Source organism: Sphaerulina musiva (assembly GCF_000320565.1).
Source record: "Sphaerulina musiva SO2202 unplaced genomic scaffold SEPMUscaffold_6, whole genome shotgun sequence".
NCBI classification, from domain to species: domain Eukaryota; kingdom Fungi; phylum Ascomycota; class Dothideomycetes; order Mycosphaerellales; family Mycosphaerellaceae; genus Sphaerulina; species Sphaerulina musiva.
The window spans coordinates 730,215-749,669 of record NW_016017388.1 but is presented as its reverse complement, the minus strand read 5'-3'; the positions used below and the strand labels follow the sequence as shown (position 1 = coordinate 749,669).

Below are 19,455 nucleotides of genomic sequence, written 5' to 3'. Positions count from 1 at the left end.
AAAGAAAGAAAGAGAAGAGAACACACACACCGGAGCTGCAGCCGCTGTGCACGAAGGATATATCGAACTGATTGACCATGAACTAAAACCCCCCCATTCCCCAAGCCATTCCCTAGGTAAGCCCCATTCCCCCAAACCCTATTGCCGAGACTATTCCATCCATTCCAACCGACCAACCAACCGATCCAACTAGGACCTAGGTATCATCCCATCATCCTATCATCCCATCATCCCACAGTTCAATAGTCGTCAACTTGCCATCAGATTCACATCTTCGTAAAAATCCAAAATCCAAATAACAAGATCAAATTTTTTTTATATTTATATTTAATTTTAATTTTAGCCCGAGGCCGACTGAATCTGCCAGTGCCACGTTTTTGACAAGGGGGCAGGCAGACACAGAGTTTAAACCCACGGCCACGCGTAACGCGTAACTCAAAAAGATTGCCCCTAGTACCTAGAAGATTCGAAGATGTCTGGTATAACCTAGGAGGCAAGGTGTAAGGGTAGAGTCGTGGACGAGGTCCAATCCCGATTGTGATGAACTACAAAAGGAAAAGAAAAAAGGCCGGGCATGTCCCTACGACCCTACCTACACAAGACGGGACGGGAAGAAGCAACGAGGTAGTAACAAGCTCTACCTAGGTAGAATACTGTTACAGGCTGTCTCGTAGGTTGTCCTGTCGCACTCGTAGACGAGAGGTACATACATATCTACATACCTAGGTAGGATTCATCGTTCTTTTTGTGTATACTCTTTTCTACATACAGGCTTACACGAACATACCGTATTAGTCGGTACCTACAACTCGGTAGAATACGACCTTTGGAAGTCCCTTGCCTTCTCTTCCCTCTCTTTTTATTAATAGACGGAAAGTATTACAAGCTTCATGTACCTTACCTAGGTACCGAAGGTATACAGTAGATAATGAAAATCAGGGTAGCTTGTTGCTTGCCTTAGGTACTGTAGGTACCTTATATATGTATATATACTTGCCTCGGAACGTCCGCCTTGTCTTTTTTGTTTTGTTTTTGTTTTCTTTTTTTTCTCCTTTTATTTTTCCTGCTTGGTGTCGCTACTAGGTACGTACCTATGAATATGATCGTCAGGCCTGTCTTTTTGTACATGTACATATACCTAGTACTAGACGACCTAGAATCCTGTTTTCTTGTAGGAGACGCGTATGTGTATTGCGTAGCTACAGGTAGGTATAGAGAGAGGTGTGAATAAGGATACGGAGAGAGAGAGAGGTAAAGAATTTCATATACCTACAACCTACCTACCTACCTACCTACCTTATATTCTTGTCTTGTCTTCTAAAGAAGGGTAACAATAGGTAGGCTGACTGTACGGGCTGAAATAACCAAGTGCTTCGGTCAAACATAGAAAAAGAAACATCTCTCGGTAAAGGAAGGTCAGGTAGGTACAGGTAGGTAGAAAAACCTTCACTTACATACCTTACCGACATACATGTAAGTACTGCTAGTAGTTGTTCGGGTCGGTGAGTACCTGCGTGATCATGATCATGATACAGGTAATGATGAAGAAGAAGAACGGCAGTCTCTCCAATTCCACAAACCTTTTTTTCTGTTTTGTATACCGCTATACGCCATACGCTACCCAACGGCGTCTAATAGCCATTTAGGCTATTCAGTATTGAATCGTTGATACCATCCTTTCTCAAAAACACAAACACATACATACACCGCAACACTCAAAAAAAGACTCCCCCTACCAGCTCCAGCGCGTAAGCGGATCCGGATCGGTAAGAAAGGAACAGGACAAGGGACAAGGACAGGGCAGAATGGAAGAAAAGAAATCAAAATATTTTCATTCCCGCTAGTGCTACCCTTCTCGTATCCATAGGTAAAATTGAGGTAAGCATTTCATGTCGTACGGATCTACAGTACCTTATCAACAATAATAACACTACTTGCTACTGTACTGGCTGGAGCCTGTAGCCGCCGGGAGGATGATGATGATGATAGGAGGTGATGATGATAATGATGATGAATGCATTTTCGGGGAGGGGGAGCGAAATGTGGATCTGAGTTTGAGAGAGAGAGTCGGGATCTTCGGCATCCCGTTCGCTAAGGTACTTGTACAGATCGATCATGATTATCAGCAGCAGCAGCAGCAGCAGACATGAGCCGAGGGAAAAAGAGAGAGAAAGAAAAAGAAGTCGTTCGATATGAGCTAGGCCAAGAGGCAAAAGCTTAGCTGTAATAATAAACATCTTCCCTCTTCCCTCTTCCCTCGGGCCTCTTACACTTTTACAGTTCAGATACACACCGACTCCACCTCCACATACGCTACGAGCGAAAAGAGCAAACAAGTCCCGCAGAACAATGTGTGACACTGGCGAGGGAAATTCGGGAATGCGCGCTTTTTTATATTTTATTTTATTTTGCCCATTTTCCCATTTTCCCATTTTCACCATCATCGAGTCAGCGATTCAAGCATTTTTTTCGATCCGTTGCGCGCGCAGTAAATCAATAATAATACTAGGTAAATAAGATATACACAGATTGACAGAAAGGAAGAGAAAAAACGTCTGGGTGGAGAAGAAGCTTCCAGTACTTACCTTACTTGTACTTTGTTGTTGTGGTCCCTGCACAACACTACATTACACACATACACAGCGGCGGCGGCGGCTACATGTAGTGCATCTCTCTTTCTCTGTCTCTGTCTCTGCCTCTGCCTCTCTCTCTTTCACCATCCATCCTGTTGTTGTAAGAGTCGTAGATCATTGTTGCTGTGACTCTCTTCCCACCGCGACGACAAGGACCAAAACCCACCTCACCATTCAAACAGGTCCCACGTATACACATACACATACGCACGCACACAAGATCACACGGAATGTCATTGCTGCAGCGCGTGACATCAATAGACGGAAACGACCTCGACACTTCCTCGGTGCACAACTACAACAACAACAAAGACCAGAGATATGGCACTGTCCGATCGTTGAGAACTGTCATCTCCTACGACATCTTACCGCAGCCCGAAGAAGATTCCTTCGCCACACATCCCACGGGAGGCGTCACTGCCTACAAAGTCTCCGAAGCACAACGACTTGGTATGTTGTGTGCTTTTCTTTTCAATTTCTTTTCGACTTTTTTTCTTTTCCTTTCCGTCTGTTTTAGTGTTGCACCTTCCTTTGCTGATGACTTTTTTTTCCAATGTCTTAAAGCGCAGGTCATCATCACCATCGTATCGTGTTGGCTGGCGTCGGGAATCGTGTTTGGATTCGCAGCATTGAAGCCCGTTCTCGTGGATCAAGGCGTGTATCGAGAGTTTTGTTCGGCCGAAGAACTAGAGTTGGATGTCGAAGTGTGCTACGAACAGGATCTCCGGTACGTGTTCTTCTTCTGGAGCGGGAGGAACTGGAGATGGCGGGCGGGAAGAAAGCGCTTGATCCTAATCATGATTTCCACAGATTGAATGTCTTCTTCGCCATAGCATCGACGACATGCAATGTCTCTGCACTCGCAGTGGGTACGATCCTGGATCGATACGGCCCTCGAGTGGCGGGCATCATAGGAAGTCTCAGTTTGGCCGCGGGAAGTGCCTTGATGGGAAGTGCATTTGCCATTCCCGAGTTCGATGGCTATATCGTGGGCAATATACTCCTCAGTTTAGGAGGAACATTCATCTTCGTGCCATCGTTTCAAGTTGCCAATGCTTTCCCCAAGTGGTCCGGTACCATCGTGGCAATGGTGACGGGAGCCTTCGATGCTTCGGTGAGTATGACCAGCAGTCCAGCAGAACAACAAACAGTCCGGCAGCTAACGAGAGTGTGTAAGGCGGCCGTTTTTCTCTTCTTTCGCATCGCGTATGAAGCATCTGGTGGCACTTTCGGCCCAGAAAAGTTCTTCTTCGGCTACTTGATTGTTCCAGCACTCATCCTCATAGCACAGCTGACCGTGATGAACCACGATGGCTACAAGACTCTGCCTCAATTGGAACGGAAGATTGAGAAAGAACAGGACTACTCTCGAGATGTGAGTAGTAGGCTCATCTCCACCCAAACAGGAAGAGTGCTGACAGGTGCCAGGTCCACGACTCTGATGATGAATTAAGCGACGATGACGAGGTGAACCGACTGCGCCAACACAGGCGCGAACATCGACAATCCGTTTTGCAGAAGCTCGAAGAGCTCGTCGGAGACTCCGAAGAGCGCCAGCTTCGAGAAGAAAGGAAAGAAGAGCAGTTAGCCACCAGTGGAGTGTGGGGAGCTCTGCATGGTAAAAGCTGGAGCCAACAGGTATGCCGGACGGGAATCTTTGCGCGTACCATTATGATATCGCGTGCTGACTGGAAAGCAGATGCTGAGCCCGTACTTTATCCTGATAACGCTCTTAACCGTATTGCAGATGCTGAGGATGAATTTCTTCATCGCTACCATCAGGTCGCAGTATGAGTACATGCTTGGATCCGAGCACCTTGCCCGGAACGTGAATCTCTTTTTCGACATTGCTCTGCCAATTGGTGGCGTTGCAGCTACGCCATTCATAGGTATGCTGCTGGACAATGTCTCGACAGCTGTGATGTTGGCAGGTTTGGTTGCTCTCATTACTGCTGTTGGAGTTCTTGGGTCGCTGCCGTTTGCGTGGGCCGCGTATGGCAATGTGATTCTCTTCGTGCTGCTCAGGCCCTTGTACTATTCAGCGATGAGGTGAGTGGCTCTCCCTCCGTACTTCAGCTGTGAGGTCTTGCTAACCTGAGAAGTGATTATGCGGCGAAAGTCTTTGGCTTTGCCACTTTTGGCCGTGTCTACGGTACCATCATCTGCTTCAGCGGCTTGGTCAACCTTACCCAGCCTTTGATCGACGCTGCCAACCATGAGCTTTTCCACGACAATCCAACACCAATCAACATCACACTTTCAGCACTCGGCCTTGTCTTCGGAGCTGCTCTCGTGGGTTATGTATGGGTAAAAGGACCTCAGGTCCGCCCGGTGACGCATTTGGTTGATGAAAGGAGTCGTCTTTTACCGGACGTAATCGAGGAGGAAGCTTAACCTCATGATATATATGTTTAGATGAAATTTTTCGAGCGATGAGTAGCGAGGCGTTCTAGCGAGGAATGGGCTGATATGTGTATACTTTCGCAAACGAGTCTCTGACGGCCGATCTGTCGCCGTCCCGCGTAGTTAGACTTGGTCGGCAATTTGAAATGACGAGAATGGTGTTTACGATCTACGAAGACCTCACAAAATCTGCATGTATGATTGACCACGACCGGCATGTGGGGTTTCTACAGTTCTCAGCTTTTCAGACCTTGGAGGTCATATGCAGAGGAACGGGTGACATTTCGAAATGTCGGATAGGCCTGGTATACTCATCTGTTCTTTCCCGTGTCAGTACAATGCAAATTAAACATGAGTAGAGAGCCTCAGTAGAGCGAGTCTTTGGTCAGACTTTGCCTATTGTCCTCACGCCCAACCAGCTTCTAGAAGTGTATGCAGCGGCTGGGCGGACTTGGATTACCAGATGAAAGCTCTTCAAGAGTTGTCATCATGCGATACTGGAGTGAGAATTGCCCGCGCAATGCCATGCTTACCGTCGTTGCAGAGCGCGAATTGCTGCGAGCGCACCTCACCTTCGTTGGCACGACTCAGTCCATTCGCATCTCTGCTGGTTGGCGGTGGCTTTCAGTTGCGGACAGGTATCGGGACGTGAAGACAACTCTTCTGAGAAGGCACATCGTGTTGCAGCCTCCAGACAGAGATGCAGGTACAATAATTAGCTGACGGTTTGTTCCATCTTATAGGTCGACATCGCATCATGGGCGCTGTCTCTTGCGAGACTACCCTCGTGATGACGGTTTTAAAAGTGGTGTTCATCTCGACCACCTTCGGAGTCGTCCTACCGCACGTAAGTTAACCGAAGTTGCGGAATGATGATTTGAGAGGTGGTCTTGGTTTGAAGAAGAAGAAGAAGAAGAAAAGGAAGAGCAAGAGCAAAGGAAAGGAAAGCTCGAATTTGCGCCAAGACAATGGACTAGGGACCGCCCGTGCCAGGGTCACAAGGAAGGGAAGGGCTAGCGGCAGAGGTAAGCGACCGACTTTGCTTTCGACACGAATATACCATCACCACCACCAACTACCTTACATTTACGCCCTTACCTGACCCTTTCCCACGCATTCACCATCCATTGCCACGGCCGAACGACATCCTTGAGCTGCGCAGTTACTTCGCATTGTATTGCTTGGTACTATCATCCATATCGACGAGCCGATCGCTACCGACAATCCCCATCATCGCCCGCAACACTCGACGCCGCCATTCCTCTATACGCATATTGCTACCGAGAATCCACGCCGACTTCCACCACGCGCGCACGCCCTTCTTCCATCCATCGCGATCCTGCACGGCTCGCAGCCTTGACGGCAGAGTCCAAAGGCCCCAATGGCCAACAAGGACAACGTGGATAGTCCAACAAGCTTGTGGACACGGAGATCAAAGTGAGTGGGAGTGTTCCCTCCTCCCCGCAGCACCCGTGCTTCTAGAACCGCCAGACACACCCGTTCTCGGAAGCCTTCGTCCAATCCTCCCTCATATACATATCCAATTGCGAATGCCCTTGTCTAATCATGCACACGATCAACAGCAGCAGTAAGCTCGGCCTGTCCACGAGCCGACCTGACCGAAACGACCATCGCGAGAGCCACGACTCGCCCTCCATCCGACGCGGATTCAGCTCAAGCGGCAAGGGCGCTTTTGGCTCAATCAGCAGCATTAACACATCTGCCGTATCGTCGCCCACAGGTACGGGTGCGTCTTCTGCATTTGGCTTGGGAACGGGTGCATTTGCCAGCTTCGGCAGTAGCAAGACACCGAAAACGCCAGGTGCAACCTTTGATGCAGGAAGGAACCCTCCGTCCGCGAAGCCGGACTCTGGAGATGAGGCGAAGGATAATGCTCGCAGGCCTGGTCCCACGTCTAAAAAGTCACTAGGCGCGATCCGAACAGTCCCCGATACATCCACTGCTACAGCAAAAGACTCTGCTCCGGAACATGCCCTGCAACATGCCTGGATCGTGTATTACCGCCCGCCGACTTCCAAGAACAGCGATTACGAGAAATCGATCAAGCCCATGTTCAGGTTCGACACCGTGGAAGCCTTTTGGCAAGTCTTCACACACCTTAAGCGTCCGTCGCAACTGATCACTGTCTCCGACTATCACCTCTTCCGTGAGGGCATACGGCCTGTGTGGGAGGACGCGGAGAATAAAGAGGGCGGCAAGTTCACATTGCGTCTGAAGAAGGGCGTGGCAGACAGATACTGGGAGTACTTAGTGCTTGCCATTATTGGAGATCAGTTCGCAGAAGCTAGCGATGAGGTCTGCGGCGCTGTTGTTAGTGCCAGGCCAGGCGAGGACGTCATTTCAATCTGGACCAAGAACAATGGTGGCCGCAACGTCAAGATTAGAGAGACTATCAAGAGGGTATTGGAGCTACCTCAGGACACGAATCTCGTATTCAGGTCGCACGATGATTCCATACAATCCCGAGTGGAGGTCGATAAAGCACGAGCTGAGAAGACCGCCGGAAGGCGCAACACACTCGTCGCGGATAAGGACAAGGCGGAGGGTTAGAAGGACCCGTCTTGCAGCGCGTGGTGGCCAATTTTGTAGGACATGGCCCCAGCCGCTCCTCCCGGAATTGACGGTTTCAAATCACGGCACCACGCCAAACAAGGGATACCTCCTTCCTATCCGCGTGATCACGCCAAAGTATACGGCTACAGAACGCGAATTTGTCAGAGACCTGGATGTTGAGATGAGCGTATCAATGTTGTCTACGGCGGCGAATCTCCTTGCATGGAAAGCGAAGCGTTCTTTTTTGGATCATTGTGTTGTTGTATACTATACGTGTGAGATTTGGGATATGCCGGCTGTAGCATTTGAGCGAGGACAGCGAAAGCCAGCATTGGCAAGCTACGCTACGTAACACTATCGCAACAACCCTTTGGGGGGGAAGCGATGACAGTAGCGCATGTACTATCAAATTTTGCATATCTGGGCTGGATTTGCGAAACAGAATCCAGGAGACTATCCGTGGAGCTCTTCCGATATGTACTTTGACACTCGATGCAAAGAAAAAGAAATCGGGTCTCAACGTTGTGCACAGCTGACTGACCTATGTGCATCAAGTCTCCGCCGCCGATGTGAATTATGAGTATCATCGCTTGCATCGCTGACTACACCTGACGAGATCATTACTTAAGAGGGGGCAAGAAGCTGTTGTTCAGTGCTATCTAGCGGGTATCATAGAGTACGGTACATGTACGTAGAGAACTTGAGACAGTATCATCGCGTGTGCAGTGTGTGTTCTGTTCACCCCCGATCGCTATCATCATCGTCGTCGTCGTCGTCTTCGTCATCAGAGTCCTCATCCTGACCACCGGTCACTGCTGGTGACTTCTTGCGCGTATAATCCTGCACATGAGCGTTCCTCATGGTGGTGCCCACTCGGTGTAAAGTATGTACAATGGGCGATCCCGCTGCCTCCTGCACATTGCTGGAACGCCTGCGTCGGAAACGTAAGGTGCTACTGGTGGCAGACTGCTGCCGCTCGAGATCGACGTCGCGGCCTGAAGCACTCTGGGTGCTACGACTGGGACCACCACCACCACCATGATGCTGCTGCGATGTCCGTCTTTTGTCCAAGTCAAGTCTACTGATCTCAGAGGTGGGAACGAGCCCACTACCATCGCGCTTGGGCAACTTGTTCGGATACGGGGCCTTTCCAGCTTTGGATTGGATCTCGGGAACTTCTAACCTAGACGGCGTAGGAGGTCCAGCTGAGATAGGCTGCTTAGGCGCCAGGTCCCCGTTTTCAGAGTTGGAGTCGGTGGTGTTCGTGTTAGGTCCAGAATCTTCATCCTGTGCCTCTTCTCTCTCGGAACGAATCAGGCCAACAGTAGAGCTCTGCCCAGGCAGCTTGTAAGGGAGCGGCACGTCTCTGCTGGCTTTGGCATTCTCGACGTTGGTGCAGTGCTCGTTCTCGACACGGAGTAGTGTCCACATGCCTCTCCGAAGCACCTCCGACAAGCTGACGGCAAAAGACACGATAGAAGAGTGCTGTGTATCCGAAGTATATATAGCGTAGAAGATCCAGTTGAATCGTAGGATAGGATCGAGTAACATGGCGACGTAGTATATCCAGACATGCTTGCGGTACGCCAGCGTCGGTCGCAGGAACCTGTGCTTAGCGTATGGATCGCCCAGACTCCAATCCATAGCGAGGTCCCAGATGCTCGTGTAGAGGCCGTTTAATGTCGCAAAGACGATAAATACCACCTTCGTCTTCAAGCTTTGGTCAATGCGGTACACAGACAAGGTTAGGTACTGTGCAATCGTGAAAAAGTATTTAAAGCAATTGACCATGTGCGGGAACAGTGCACGAGTGTCGTAGTAGCGTCGTAGGCACTGAAGTGCACGCCATATGCCAGGAAGGCATGTCAGGAATCCGAGCAGTCGACTGTGGCCACTGTTACAGACGGCGGGGCTATTCCAGTGACGGCCGACGAAGAGACAGAAGAACATTTCAATGTTGCCCATGGAGTATGTCAAGGAGCAAAACATATCTCCAGTGAAGAAATCGCGAAACTCCACGGCGTATAGACCGGCGAATAGCAGTCGCCAAAGAGTGTATGAGAACCACTTTCTGGCTTTGTAGTAAAACGTCGGCGCAGGCAAGAAGAAAGAGATCACCGCCAGACCGACCAAGACCACGATCCAATAGATGAACATGGTACTCCCGCCCGCTTGTATGTCGAAGTTCAACCACATGACCAGTCCAAGCAGAAAGTATAGAAACGCAGGAACCTCAAGGAGCTCTAACCAGTGGAGAGCTTGGCGTCTGTTTAGTTCGAAGATGAATTGATAGTTCACTCGGAATTCGTGAAAAACAGCTGCGCAGCCACAGAAAAGCAAGGCGAGCAGGACCATCATGAAATACCCGCCATAGAGTTGCAGCAGGTACGTTGTATAAGTGTGTGTTGGTTCATCCGCAATGTAAAGCAAACGCACTGCTTTGACCACGCCGAGAGCCCCAAAGACCGATCCAGCTGCGAGCAAGGCGCAGCTGCGCGCAACCGCTCCAGAGTAGTCGCGGGAGCGGGCGGACTTGGTGCGAAGCTTACTCACAGCGACCTTGCGGCTGCCCTTCTCAAAGTATCGAGCATAAAGGTCTTCGACTGTAGCCATAAGTTGCTCGGGTACGTCGGAATTGACGAAATGAGACTTGGCCACTTTTTCACTCACATATTGCAATCCGGGCTTGGCACCAACACATTTGTCGTACTTCTTGTTGATCTTGCGAAAGGCGGTCCGATTGAGGAGAGCATACGACTTGAGGAGCTCCAAACCGCGATAGAACTCAGCAAGCGCTAGTTTCATTTTGCGTTTTGCCACACGATACGGCACTTCGTGCGGAGGTCGTCGCGCGTAGTCCCTTTGGTGTGGATCAGGCAGCCAATGCGCAACTTGTGGAGGTATTTCCGGTGTTCCAAGATCACCCATTCTCCTTGAAGTCCTCCCAATAGGGCCTGAACGGACTCTGTCGAGCGCATCAGTGGCGAAGTCAATAGACATAGTGAAGGGTTTGACAAGGACGTCTCTTTTGCGCACACGGCCTTCGTGGCCTTTCTCCCTGGAATGCTGGCTATCACGCTCCCCATTCGCGACAGCTTGTTCGCGCCTAGATTCCGCCTCGAATTCCATGATTTCAGCGAGACGATACGTGCGCATGATATGCAGTTGCTCTCGGATGTGTTCCAGACGTTCCTTGCCCTCATTTTCTTTTTCGAGGTAAAATTTCTCGACCTTGATGAGCTCCTTGTCCAGGAACAAGAAGAACTCGGCTTTCCTGAAGTCGAGCTCGCGATATGCTTCGAGCGCGACATCGTTGTCATCGCGTGATCGTTGTGAGAGACCACTACTCGTGAAAATTCGTTTCATAAAAGGACGGCTATCAGGCGTCGAATTTGTCCGCTTTGGAAAGGTGTCGTGAAGCCGAGAGGTTGGAGGAGCAGCGGTGCCGCCAACCTGATCGCGCGGCGCACGAATCTCGTACGCATTACCGGTATGAGCCATCTGACTAGCTGGAGGATGCAGCTCGGGTGACTCTGCAGGTGGATGTACTGAGGCCTTCGTGGCTGGTCGGGCCACTCGTGATGGATTTCGAGGTAAATGCATAGATTCGGGAGCGACTTGGCTATCGTCGGACTCAGCATCGTCGTCGCCCCCGTCGGTGTCGTCGACAGCGGGAGGTGGCAGCTGCACAGAGGGTGCTTGGCGTGAATTGAAGCGAGTTACCTCGTCACTGTGAGGAGGACTGCCGATGATGCTGCCATAGCTTGTCATACAGCCCTGTCCCTCTTCCGCCTTGTTTTTGGGCTGAAGCGGACTACGCTCATTGATCGGGATGGGTGCAGATACTGAGCCACTGCCACCGAGTTGCGATGCTGCAGCTTCGTGCGAATCGCTGAAGGATCTGACATGGCCAATCCGGGCGATGGGCGTAGTGGCATTGGCCGAAAAGGTCTGTTGTTGTCGTCGCAGCAAAGCAGACACTGGCGCATCTCGGACGGAGTTTCGTGGAGTCGGTCTTGGTTTTGCAGAGCCGGGTACGCCACGAACAGCTTTGCGGACTGCATGCAGCTATGTCTCAGTCAGGACGCGTCGATGCGAGTAGTGAGTGACACGACGAGATGGTATCGACCTGCGCACCTTCTTCTTGGCTTGCTTGTAGTCGAGGTAATTGTCCTGCACTCCGTGTCAGTACAGTAGGTACCTTATACCAGCCGCAGTGATGCCGAGCAGGGCTTCATTCATAGTTTGCATATATACCTTCCACTCTGGGACGGCAGAGTCGTCCAATTCCTGCGCCGTATCAGTCAGTCTTGGCGGTTGACCGGGCGCAGTCAGTCTGAATGTTCCCTTCTCACCTTGGCAAACTTCATGATGATGGTGGTGTTCTTGTTGTTGTGCTACATGGCAGACTTGAAAGCGAACGGTGACACCACGAGCAAAGTGTGCAGATGGGATGGTTTTATCTCAGTTGGAAGTCAGAGTCTCAGACTGACCACTCGCAGCATGGATTGACTGTGGCGGTGTTTGATTGGTCCGGAAGAATAGAGTGTCCATGCGGCGCGTCAATTCAAATTCGTCCATCCACCAACTGAGGAAGACGAGCCTGAGACCTTACTCAGACCTTACTGAGATACAGTTGATGCCAACTTGAGGTACCTCCTAACTTGAGGTACCGACCTGTAATCGATAAGCAGTGACGTTGGGGTGATGCACGTGATGCCAAGCCGACCCAGCCAATCTGGAATCTCCTCTGCCCAACAACACGTCTCGGCGCCTATTATCGTCCCCACAAGACCTACACTGACTTCCAAGATATTGAATCCAAGTCAGCCAGCTCTCCAGAGGTCATCACAGAGATCAGCGCAAGATGGACTGACAGCAGTATGACCCCGTTGAAAGCATGAGCATGACTGCGAGCAGATAATGATATTATAAGGTACCTAAGGTCATGTATGTTCAACCACGAAGACCCACCATCCAAGCCGCTCTCAGTGTCACGCTCCGCGCGAGCGTCGGACACAATACCATTTACAGAGTGTTCAATGCAATTAACTGCAGTACACAACAAGCTAGAAACCTACCCAGCCGCTTTTGAAGTTCCATAAATTTACCACAGTCTCGACCATTCGGGCAATTTATTATCCATGCAACAAGGAAAACCGCGGCACCATATCTGTGACTGCATGCTCTCATCATCTATCCAAGGCGTATTCCGGCTCCACCAGAGGTGTGGATGTAGTTCGGCAATCATGAATCCTCACACGCACATGGCCGACCGGCATGTTTGACATATCGCCTCCATGGCCATTGCCCCTGTATAGCTGTTTCATCTATATCACGAAAGGGGGTTGCAACTCCGTCTCAGCTTCTCTTCAGGCTGATGTATCCATACCACTAGCTAGATGATAGGGCCCTACGAAGGTCTGGACGCAGCACAGCACTATTTATATGGAAGCAAAGGGCGTGTGGTAGGAATCATCTTCTCCTTCTCCAGCAGAACACGTTCCTTTTACATTTCGTTCTTTACCTTACTACACAATGACACTACGTGTCGCTTCATTCTTTACCTCTGCTGTTGCGCTGGCCGCCGCGGCAGATCCGAGCCTGAGCCTCAAGACTTATATTGATGCTCTAAAGCTCAATGGCAGCTTCACGCCATTCATGGAATCCTACTGGACTGGGCTCCCTCACCACCGAAGGACACCATTCGCCGTTTCTCCCGATGGCAAGACTGGCTACCTGGCCTACTTGGGCAGCAATGGCAACGGCGTATATGTCCAACACGTCGACCTCTCGACGTTCAACGCTACTGGTACTACTGTGACGATTGCGAACGTCAAAGAAGCGGGGGGTCTTGTTGGCCACAACGACGGCTTCGCAATGCTCGGAAATGAGCCACTTCCCGCCTCTACTGACGATGCACCACCCAATGACACGCCTGTGCCAGCCATTTACAAATATACCAATGGCTCGCAGGAGTTCAAGACCTTCGTGGCTGGTCCTGGAGTCCACGAGGCGGATGGTCTCTCGATGTCGCCTGACATGAACGGAGACTTGGTCTGGTCGGACAAAGCAGAGCTCTACGGTGCTTATTTTGTCGTGACTGCCTACACTGGTGATGCCACTGGTCACTTTGGTGACAGCATCCAGTACGTCAACAGTAATGGTACACTTGAAGTCATCGACGGCGCGTCTAGCTCTTGGGGATGCTCACACAACACCGGAATTGCTTTCGAGGCCGCCGATGAGGCTCCCTTTGCCAGTATATGCGCTGAAGATCAAGGTTCGTCGTCACCAACTTCGCACGTCCGAATGAGTTACTGATGAGATTTCCTAGGGGCGATCTGGCTCAACACGAAGGGTCAAGGCATGTCTACCGATGGTCTCAAGATCTCCAACGAGAATACCACGAATGGCGGCGGCGGAGAGGCTATGGGTGGCATGTCCGGCTCGTACTCTGCCCTCGCTCAGTTCGTCAACAGTACTTCCTACATCTTCGCCTGGGTGTCTCGCGGCGCCGTCAACCTCAAAGCGAACGAGTGGATGGGTGAGGGCTACACCAATGCTTTGAATCGTACCAATGGCCGACGGGTCGCAATCGCACTTTTCTCTGACAAGGAGACTATGGTCTCCGAAGAAGCTTCTTCTGAGGTTGGCGCAGCTTCGGGCGATGATCAAGTCAACTGGGTCACGCCTGAGATTGGGGCCGACCGTAGTAACGCTCATGTTGCAGCCTTCGACTCTGACTACGCCCTTGTCAGCTGGGAACAAATTGATGAGCCGCAGTGCGATTTCATTGCCATGGGATGTAAGGGAAAGTTCTCGGGTTCTTACTTCCAGCTCGTGAACAGTGCCGGAAAAATGATTGGCGAACCAATCAAAGACATGAATACTTATGTCGCAGGAGATATGGTCACCATGAATGATGGCAGGATCTGCTGGCCGTATGTTCGCATGAGTTGGGAGTTGGACGTGCCTGTGGTGGAAAGCCAGATGATGGCCAATGCGACAAGCATGAGCTTTGCTTGCATGAGTTTGGTGTGAGAGGCGTGCAAGGTCACTAAAATCGGCGCGGGATGCCGAGATCGTGAGTGTGTAGCCCTCAAGATGTGAGGCGTACCCAGCAACGGACTGCTTTCGAATCAGATGATATTAGGGTACCCTCAGAAGCCACGTCACCCTTTCCGTGTCTTTGCTAAAAGCGTCGTCCGAGGAAAGTTCCATTTCGGTAGCAGGCGAGAAGCCACACCTACGAAGACACTTGATACTTGCTGCGTTGTCGGCATTCACTTTGGCAAACAATGTCTGCGCCGGAAATGCCTTGACATACCATGTGCAGAAGTCTCTCGTGGCTTCCTGAGCATAGCCTTTACCCCAGTGACTTGGTAGAAGCGAGAACCCAATCTCGCGTGGCCTGAAGGTTCCCACAAGCCCGACCAGTTCTGAAGATAGAAGTATTGTGATGGCATGGATCAGTATAGGCTGGTCTGGTGGTGAAATGTTCACGAGCACGAGCAGATCGTCGAGCATCTGTTCAGAGCGCTCCAACGTCTTGCACGGTCCCTGCTTGCTGAATGCCTATCAGTGCTGATCGGGTGTTGGCTTTGAAGACTCCATACGTCCACTGCGTCACCTGAGGATCAGCTTGAAGTCTGTGAAAACCATCCAGGTCGTCATGCTGGACTGGCCTCAGTAGGAGCCGCTCAGTCGTAATGTTCATTGTATCGTGTTCGAGTTGTTTGTCAGAGTGTGTAGGAGTGGAAGGAACATGTACGTGTACGAGAGGAAGGTGACCAAGCTAGGGAATACCATAGAACGAATTGGTGGACATAATTATTAAGCTATCAAGCGCAATCAGCGCTGACCTCAACCTACATGTATGTACCCATTGCTACAGGTGCCCCTTGTTATCCCATGACGAACAGTGCAATATCGCCATGAACAGGCTCTTCCGGTCAGCATGGAATGGCCGTCAAGCCATCCGAAACAATGGGACTAAACATTGGGCCTCCCGACTGGAGTCCACCAAGTCCTCGCCGCCCGTCACGAAAGAAACAGCACGCGTCGCTCGCATCGAATCTCGATTGCCCAAGTTCCTGAGAAGATACGTCGAGCCATTGAGAAATGCTCCCATATCGCACATTTCAGCCTTCTTGATTCTGCACGAGATCACCGCCATAGTGCCGCTTTTTGGTCTTGCAGCGGCCTTCCACTACGCCAACTGGCTGCCGCCCTTCATCAGCGAGGGCAAATGGGTCAGCGACGGAGTGGAGAAGTTTGGCAGATACATGCGCAAGAAAGGCTGGATAAATGATGACGCGAGGGGTGGGCGATGGTTTGGCAGAGGGGAGACGGGCACGAGAATCGTAGTCGAGTTGGCTACGGCATATGCGGTCACGAAAGCGCTGCTGCCTCTCCGCCTCATCTTGAGCGTATGGGGTACACCGTGGTTTGCGACTTGGACTGTCTTGCCCATCACAAATCGGATCTCCAGATTTTTCAGGCGCAAAAAGGCTGCAGCGGCAGTGTCGAGCCCTGCGGCAGGTTCTGGAGCTACTGCCGCGGGCGTTCTGCCTAAAAAGTGATGGACTTGGAATGAAAGATACTCCCGACTCCCAGAACAGATTAGGCAAGAGCTGCGCACTGCATCAGCCGATTCGGAATCATCGGTCCCGCGACACGATACTCAACTATCCCTCTGACGAGCCCCGGACCACTGCTTCGAAGGCTACTGTCTAAACCTGCTCCACGATCCGAACATGTTATTGTCTGAGCGGCGAAGATTATCTCTTTCTCCTTCTGGAATCGACAAGACCTCTAAATGCTCCCACCCACACACTACAGCTAGCTATACGAACGACCTTGGCTCTCTCATAGGCATGCAATGCTAGGAGCCAATGCCGTCTTAAACTCCCTCACGTTGTCGAACTGATGACTCTCACTGATCCATGTTACTGAGCGTCGACCCCTTGATCGGGAGATAGTTGGACCACCTGGATGCCTCGCCCTATTCCTCTAACACACGCTTCAACGGTTGTCGAATTTGCTTACCCCTCTCGGCGTTTCCGCGCAATACATGCACCAAAACTGTTGGCTTTCTGCAGACCTGGTCAAGAATGCATATGACGCGGCAGGATTTCGTCTCAGGTCACGTGTGTATATGAAGACACGACTGCAGGTTCTCAGTCAGCAGAAGTAATCTGGCGGATCGCTATAGGGAGACCAATCAGTCAACTCAGGTTAAGGACTGCTGGAGGTCTCATCGATAGACTTCGTCCTCCTTCGCTACTTCGTGTGTGCGTAAAGACGCCGCGCCGAGATCGAGTGCAATGCGGGCCGCGTGGCTTGACGGTCTGAGAACAAGCTTCGATGTGGTATAGTAGGAGAAAGTCAATGTGGGAAGGACTATTGCATGAGAGGGAAAAATGGGAGAGTTTATCCTTGCTTCTACATCCTCGTGGAACCGAGCCTCGTTGATACAAGTTGTGAAAATGCAGAGTGTCTCGCTGACTCCTTTGGTCTGTCCGTCTCCAGCAGACTCTTGAATTGCGGTAAATGTACTTGATCCGATCCGCACTCGATGAACCAGGTCTTGGTAGTCATTAAAGCACACTTGAGCAGCCAGCCACACTGGCGTATATACCTATAGATAATGCACGCGCGTCCTGAACATCAAAAAAGACTCTACTACTACTACCAGGTCCTACTACCAGAGTTGGACTCTAAAAGGGTCATCCACGTAGCGAGCACTACCTAAGGTAAGGTAACTAGCGATTGATCGATACCTAGATAGACAACACAGCATCTCCTCTGCAAGCTCCATAAGTTACCTACTCAGGTACCTACCTAGATTAGTTCACACTCTCCCGAATAAACGTTCAAACTGGAAAATGCCTACCAGGCAGGTACTTCTGGTGCGAATGCCGAAAAAAACCCCTCGAATCGGTGATAACCTAGGTACCTTAGGTAGTCGCTCCTCATGCTTCGTCAAGAAGTTCTTCGGGTAGATTCAGAGGAGCTCGGTTTCGGTTACAGTCTGGTCTGGCTGGCGAGTACCTAAGATTGGTCGCTGCACCGAAGGTTTGGGGAGTAAGGAGGTAGGTAAGGTGTCTAATAAGGTACCTACATCGTAACGCGATTGATATGTTGCCAAGTTGTACGTGTACTATAGGTACTGTAGGTACCCAAGTACAGTATGCCAGTGCACTAATAAACGTATCTCCAGGGTTGGTTTGGTCATTACATACCTAGGTAACTACCAAAGGTACTAGTAGCTCTATATTGTGGATCCTTGATTCGCTCCCAATACATCCATCCATCTATCCGGGCTTCCCGTCAAAGTGGAACTGGAGAGCTCACGCGGGCAAGTACCTCTTATGGTAAGGTAGTAGTCCCAGTACCTAGCAGACTGGTCAGAAAAGGTTGAAGCAACAGCGCATCCCTGGGATCAAAAAAAAATTGGGTAGATTGAACAAAGCGTTGATGAATGGCGTTCAGACCTGAGGTAGTGAACATTACCGAACTTGCTACTGTTGCCCACTTGGTACTGTGCGACCGTCGCCATGCGGTTCTTTGTTGCGTTTGGATCCCCTAGTGAAGTAGTGAAGTAGCAAAGAGAACAGCCAGGCAGTTTGTTCATCCGAGCGGCAAGTTTAGTGCTTAGCACAAACGACAATGATTGGAGATGTCATGCGTCCAGGAGGCCCGACCACAAAGCGGTGACAACGTGTCGCTCTGAATATCGGTCGTCTGTTATCGAGGATAGCGCTTGTGATGGGTTGTGGCGATATATCGTATCTATCTCGACGACCAATTGTTCTTGCTCGCGGGATAAAAGGTATCTGTGCTCAAGCTCTGGCAATCGCAGGCCGGTCAGTAGCAGAGGTGGACTACTCATGCCGAACAGCTGTCTGTGCCACACTGCCACCCAGGGCTGCCGGTTCGCTCCAACCTGGAGACTGGAGTACTGTAATTTCGACATGAGCCCTGTCAAGCCGGCCGATTGCATCAGCTCGGGCTGGATAAAATATGACAAGCCTGCATCGTGGACGGCATCACCCCGCCCCCGCGCTCTTCACATCCTATGAATGTAGTGTTACTTGAGCCTGTAGGCGCTGCTGCAAGTCAGGATGTCGGAGGACAGTTCTAACAATCTGTTCCCCTGTCACCCCGGGTATAGCAAGGCGCCTGTACACGAGGTGAAACTGTACGTGATGCAAGATCCCTCGATCTCTGATTATCAGCTGAAAGAATTGACAAGATCACACATTGGAGTGACCGGTAACGGTGGCGTGGTTCGTTGCACGGCATATCCCACCTGTTCACGCTGCACTTCCCTGAATATATGGCCAGAACACTTCTTGAGGACTTGCGATAATAGAAGACTTGATTGGTCTCGTCTAGGTGCAGCTTGACCGGCATGCCGCGAATGTCGATATGATCGTCACTTTGCTGAGCGTTTGAAGGCTCGTCCAACTACAGTATATTCCCGCTATCTCCCCTGACCTACTTCCCAGGTCCGCATTGAGTGGGATGTGGCACGAGGACAGTGGAATTTTCCACTTCGTCGTTGTCCGTGTGTTGTCAGGATAGCAGAACAGCTGCAGATGGTCGAGGACATGTGGCAGAGTGCTGGCAGTTTGGCAGGGAAGCACGTCCGCTGCTCGAACAAAGGCAGTCGAATTCCCGTAATGCCGAGTGGCGTGGAATGGCCGTGACGGCAAAATCTTCCAATCGCTACCATACGGTATGTTTGAGCTTTACAGGCGCAGGCATGACTGAAATCTACTTTGCGCATGTTGCCAACGCACTCGCCGGTATACTGCAGCTGGTTTTGGTATTAGCC

General features: G+C 50.8%; 6 protein-coding genes across 6 annotated transcripts; 4 read left to right on the top strand and 2 right to left on the bottom strand.

The window, feature by feature from the left end:
* Positions 1 to 2,863: 2,863 nt before the first annotated feature.
* Positions 2,864 to 5,027, top strand: SEPMUDRAFT_46340 (MFS general substrate transporter; the record flags this gene model as incomplete). The annotated part of the gene is made up of 7 exons (XM_016908995.1): positions 2,864 to 3,083; positions 3,198 to 3,360; positions 3,444 to 3,747; positions 3,811 to 4,008; positions 4,062 to 4,271; positions 4,330 to 4,682; positions 4,736 to 5,027. 7 exons carry the CDS (start codon positions 2,864 to 2,866, stop codon positions 5,025 to 5,027), a joined length of 1,740 nt encoding a protein of 579 aa, XP_016760004.1.
* Positions 5,028 to 6,144: 1,117 nt separating this feature from the next.
* SEPMUDRAFT_87198 (translation initiation factor eIF4E3) lies at positions 6,145 to 8,064 on the top strand. The gene is made up of 2 exons (XM_016910436.1): positions 6,145 to 6,473; positions 6,620 to 8,064. The coding sequence occupies exons 1-2, from the start codon at positions 6,418 to 6,420 to the stop codon at positions 7,605 to 7,607; spliced, it is 1,044 nt and encodes a 347-aa protein (XP_016760003.1). The 5' UTR covers positions 6,145 to 6,417; the 3' UTR covers positions 7,608 to 8,064.
* Positions 8,065 to 11,228: 3,164 nt separating this feature from the next.
* Positions 11,229 to 11,894, bottom strand: SEPMUDRAFT_87196 (uncharacterized protein; the record flags this gene model as incomplete). Its single annotated transcript, XM_016910435.1, has 3 exons — positions 11,229 to 11,678; positions 11,748 to 11,783; positions 11,868 to 11,894. Coding segments are annotated over 3 exons (311 nt in total), but the record flags the coding sequence as incomplete, so codon positions are not given.
* An 870-nt stretch (positions 11,895 to 12,764) lies between these two features.
* SEPMUDRAFT_149733 (uncharacterized protein) lies at positions 12,765 to 15,169 on the top strand. The gene is made up of 2 exons (XM_016905737.1): positions 12,765 to 13,893; positions 13,948 to 15,169. Exons 1-2 carry the CDS (start codon positions 13,149 to 13,151, stop codon positions 14,652 to 14,654), a joined length of 1,452 nt encoding a protein of 483 aa, XP_016760001.1. The 5' UTR covers positions 12,765 to 13,148; the 3' UTR covers positions 14,655 to 15,169.
* SEPMUDRAFT_117841 (acyl-CoA N-acyltransferase) lies at positions 14,763 to 15,330 on the bottom strand (the record flags this gene model as incomplete). Its single annotated transcript, XM_016901375.1, has 2 exons — positions 14,763 to 15,180; positions 15,230 to 15,330. The coding sequence occupies 2 exons, from the start codon at positions 15,328 to 15,330 to the stop codon at positions 14,763 to 14,765; spliced, it is 519 nt and encodes a 172-aa protein (XP_016760000.1).
* A 204-nt stretch (positions 15,331 to 15,534) lies between these two features.
* On the top strand, positions 15,535 to 17,284 carry SEPMUDRAFT_149732 (uncharacterized protein). The gene has a single exon (XM_016905736.1). The coding sequence runs from the start codon at positions 15,548 to 15,550 to the stop codon at positions 16,193 to 16,195; it is 648 nt and encodes a 215-aa protein (XP_016759999.1). The 5' UTR covers positions 15,535 to 15,547; the 3' UTR covers positions 16,196 to 17,284.
* The last annotated feature ends 2,171 nt before the right edge of the window (positions 17,285 to 19,455 follow it).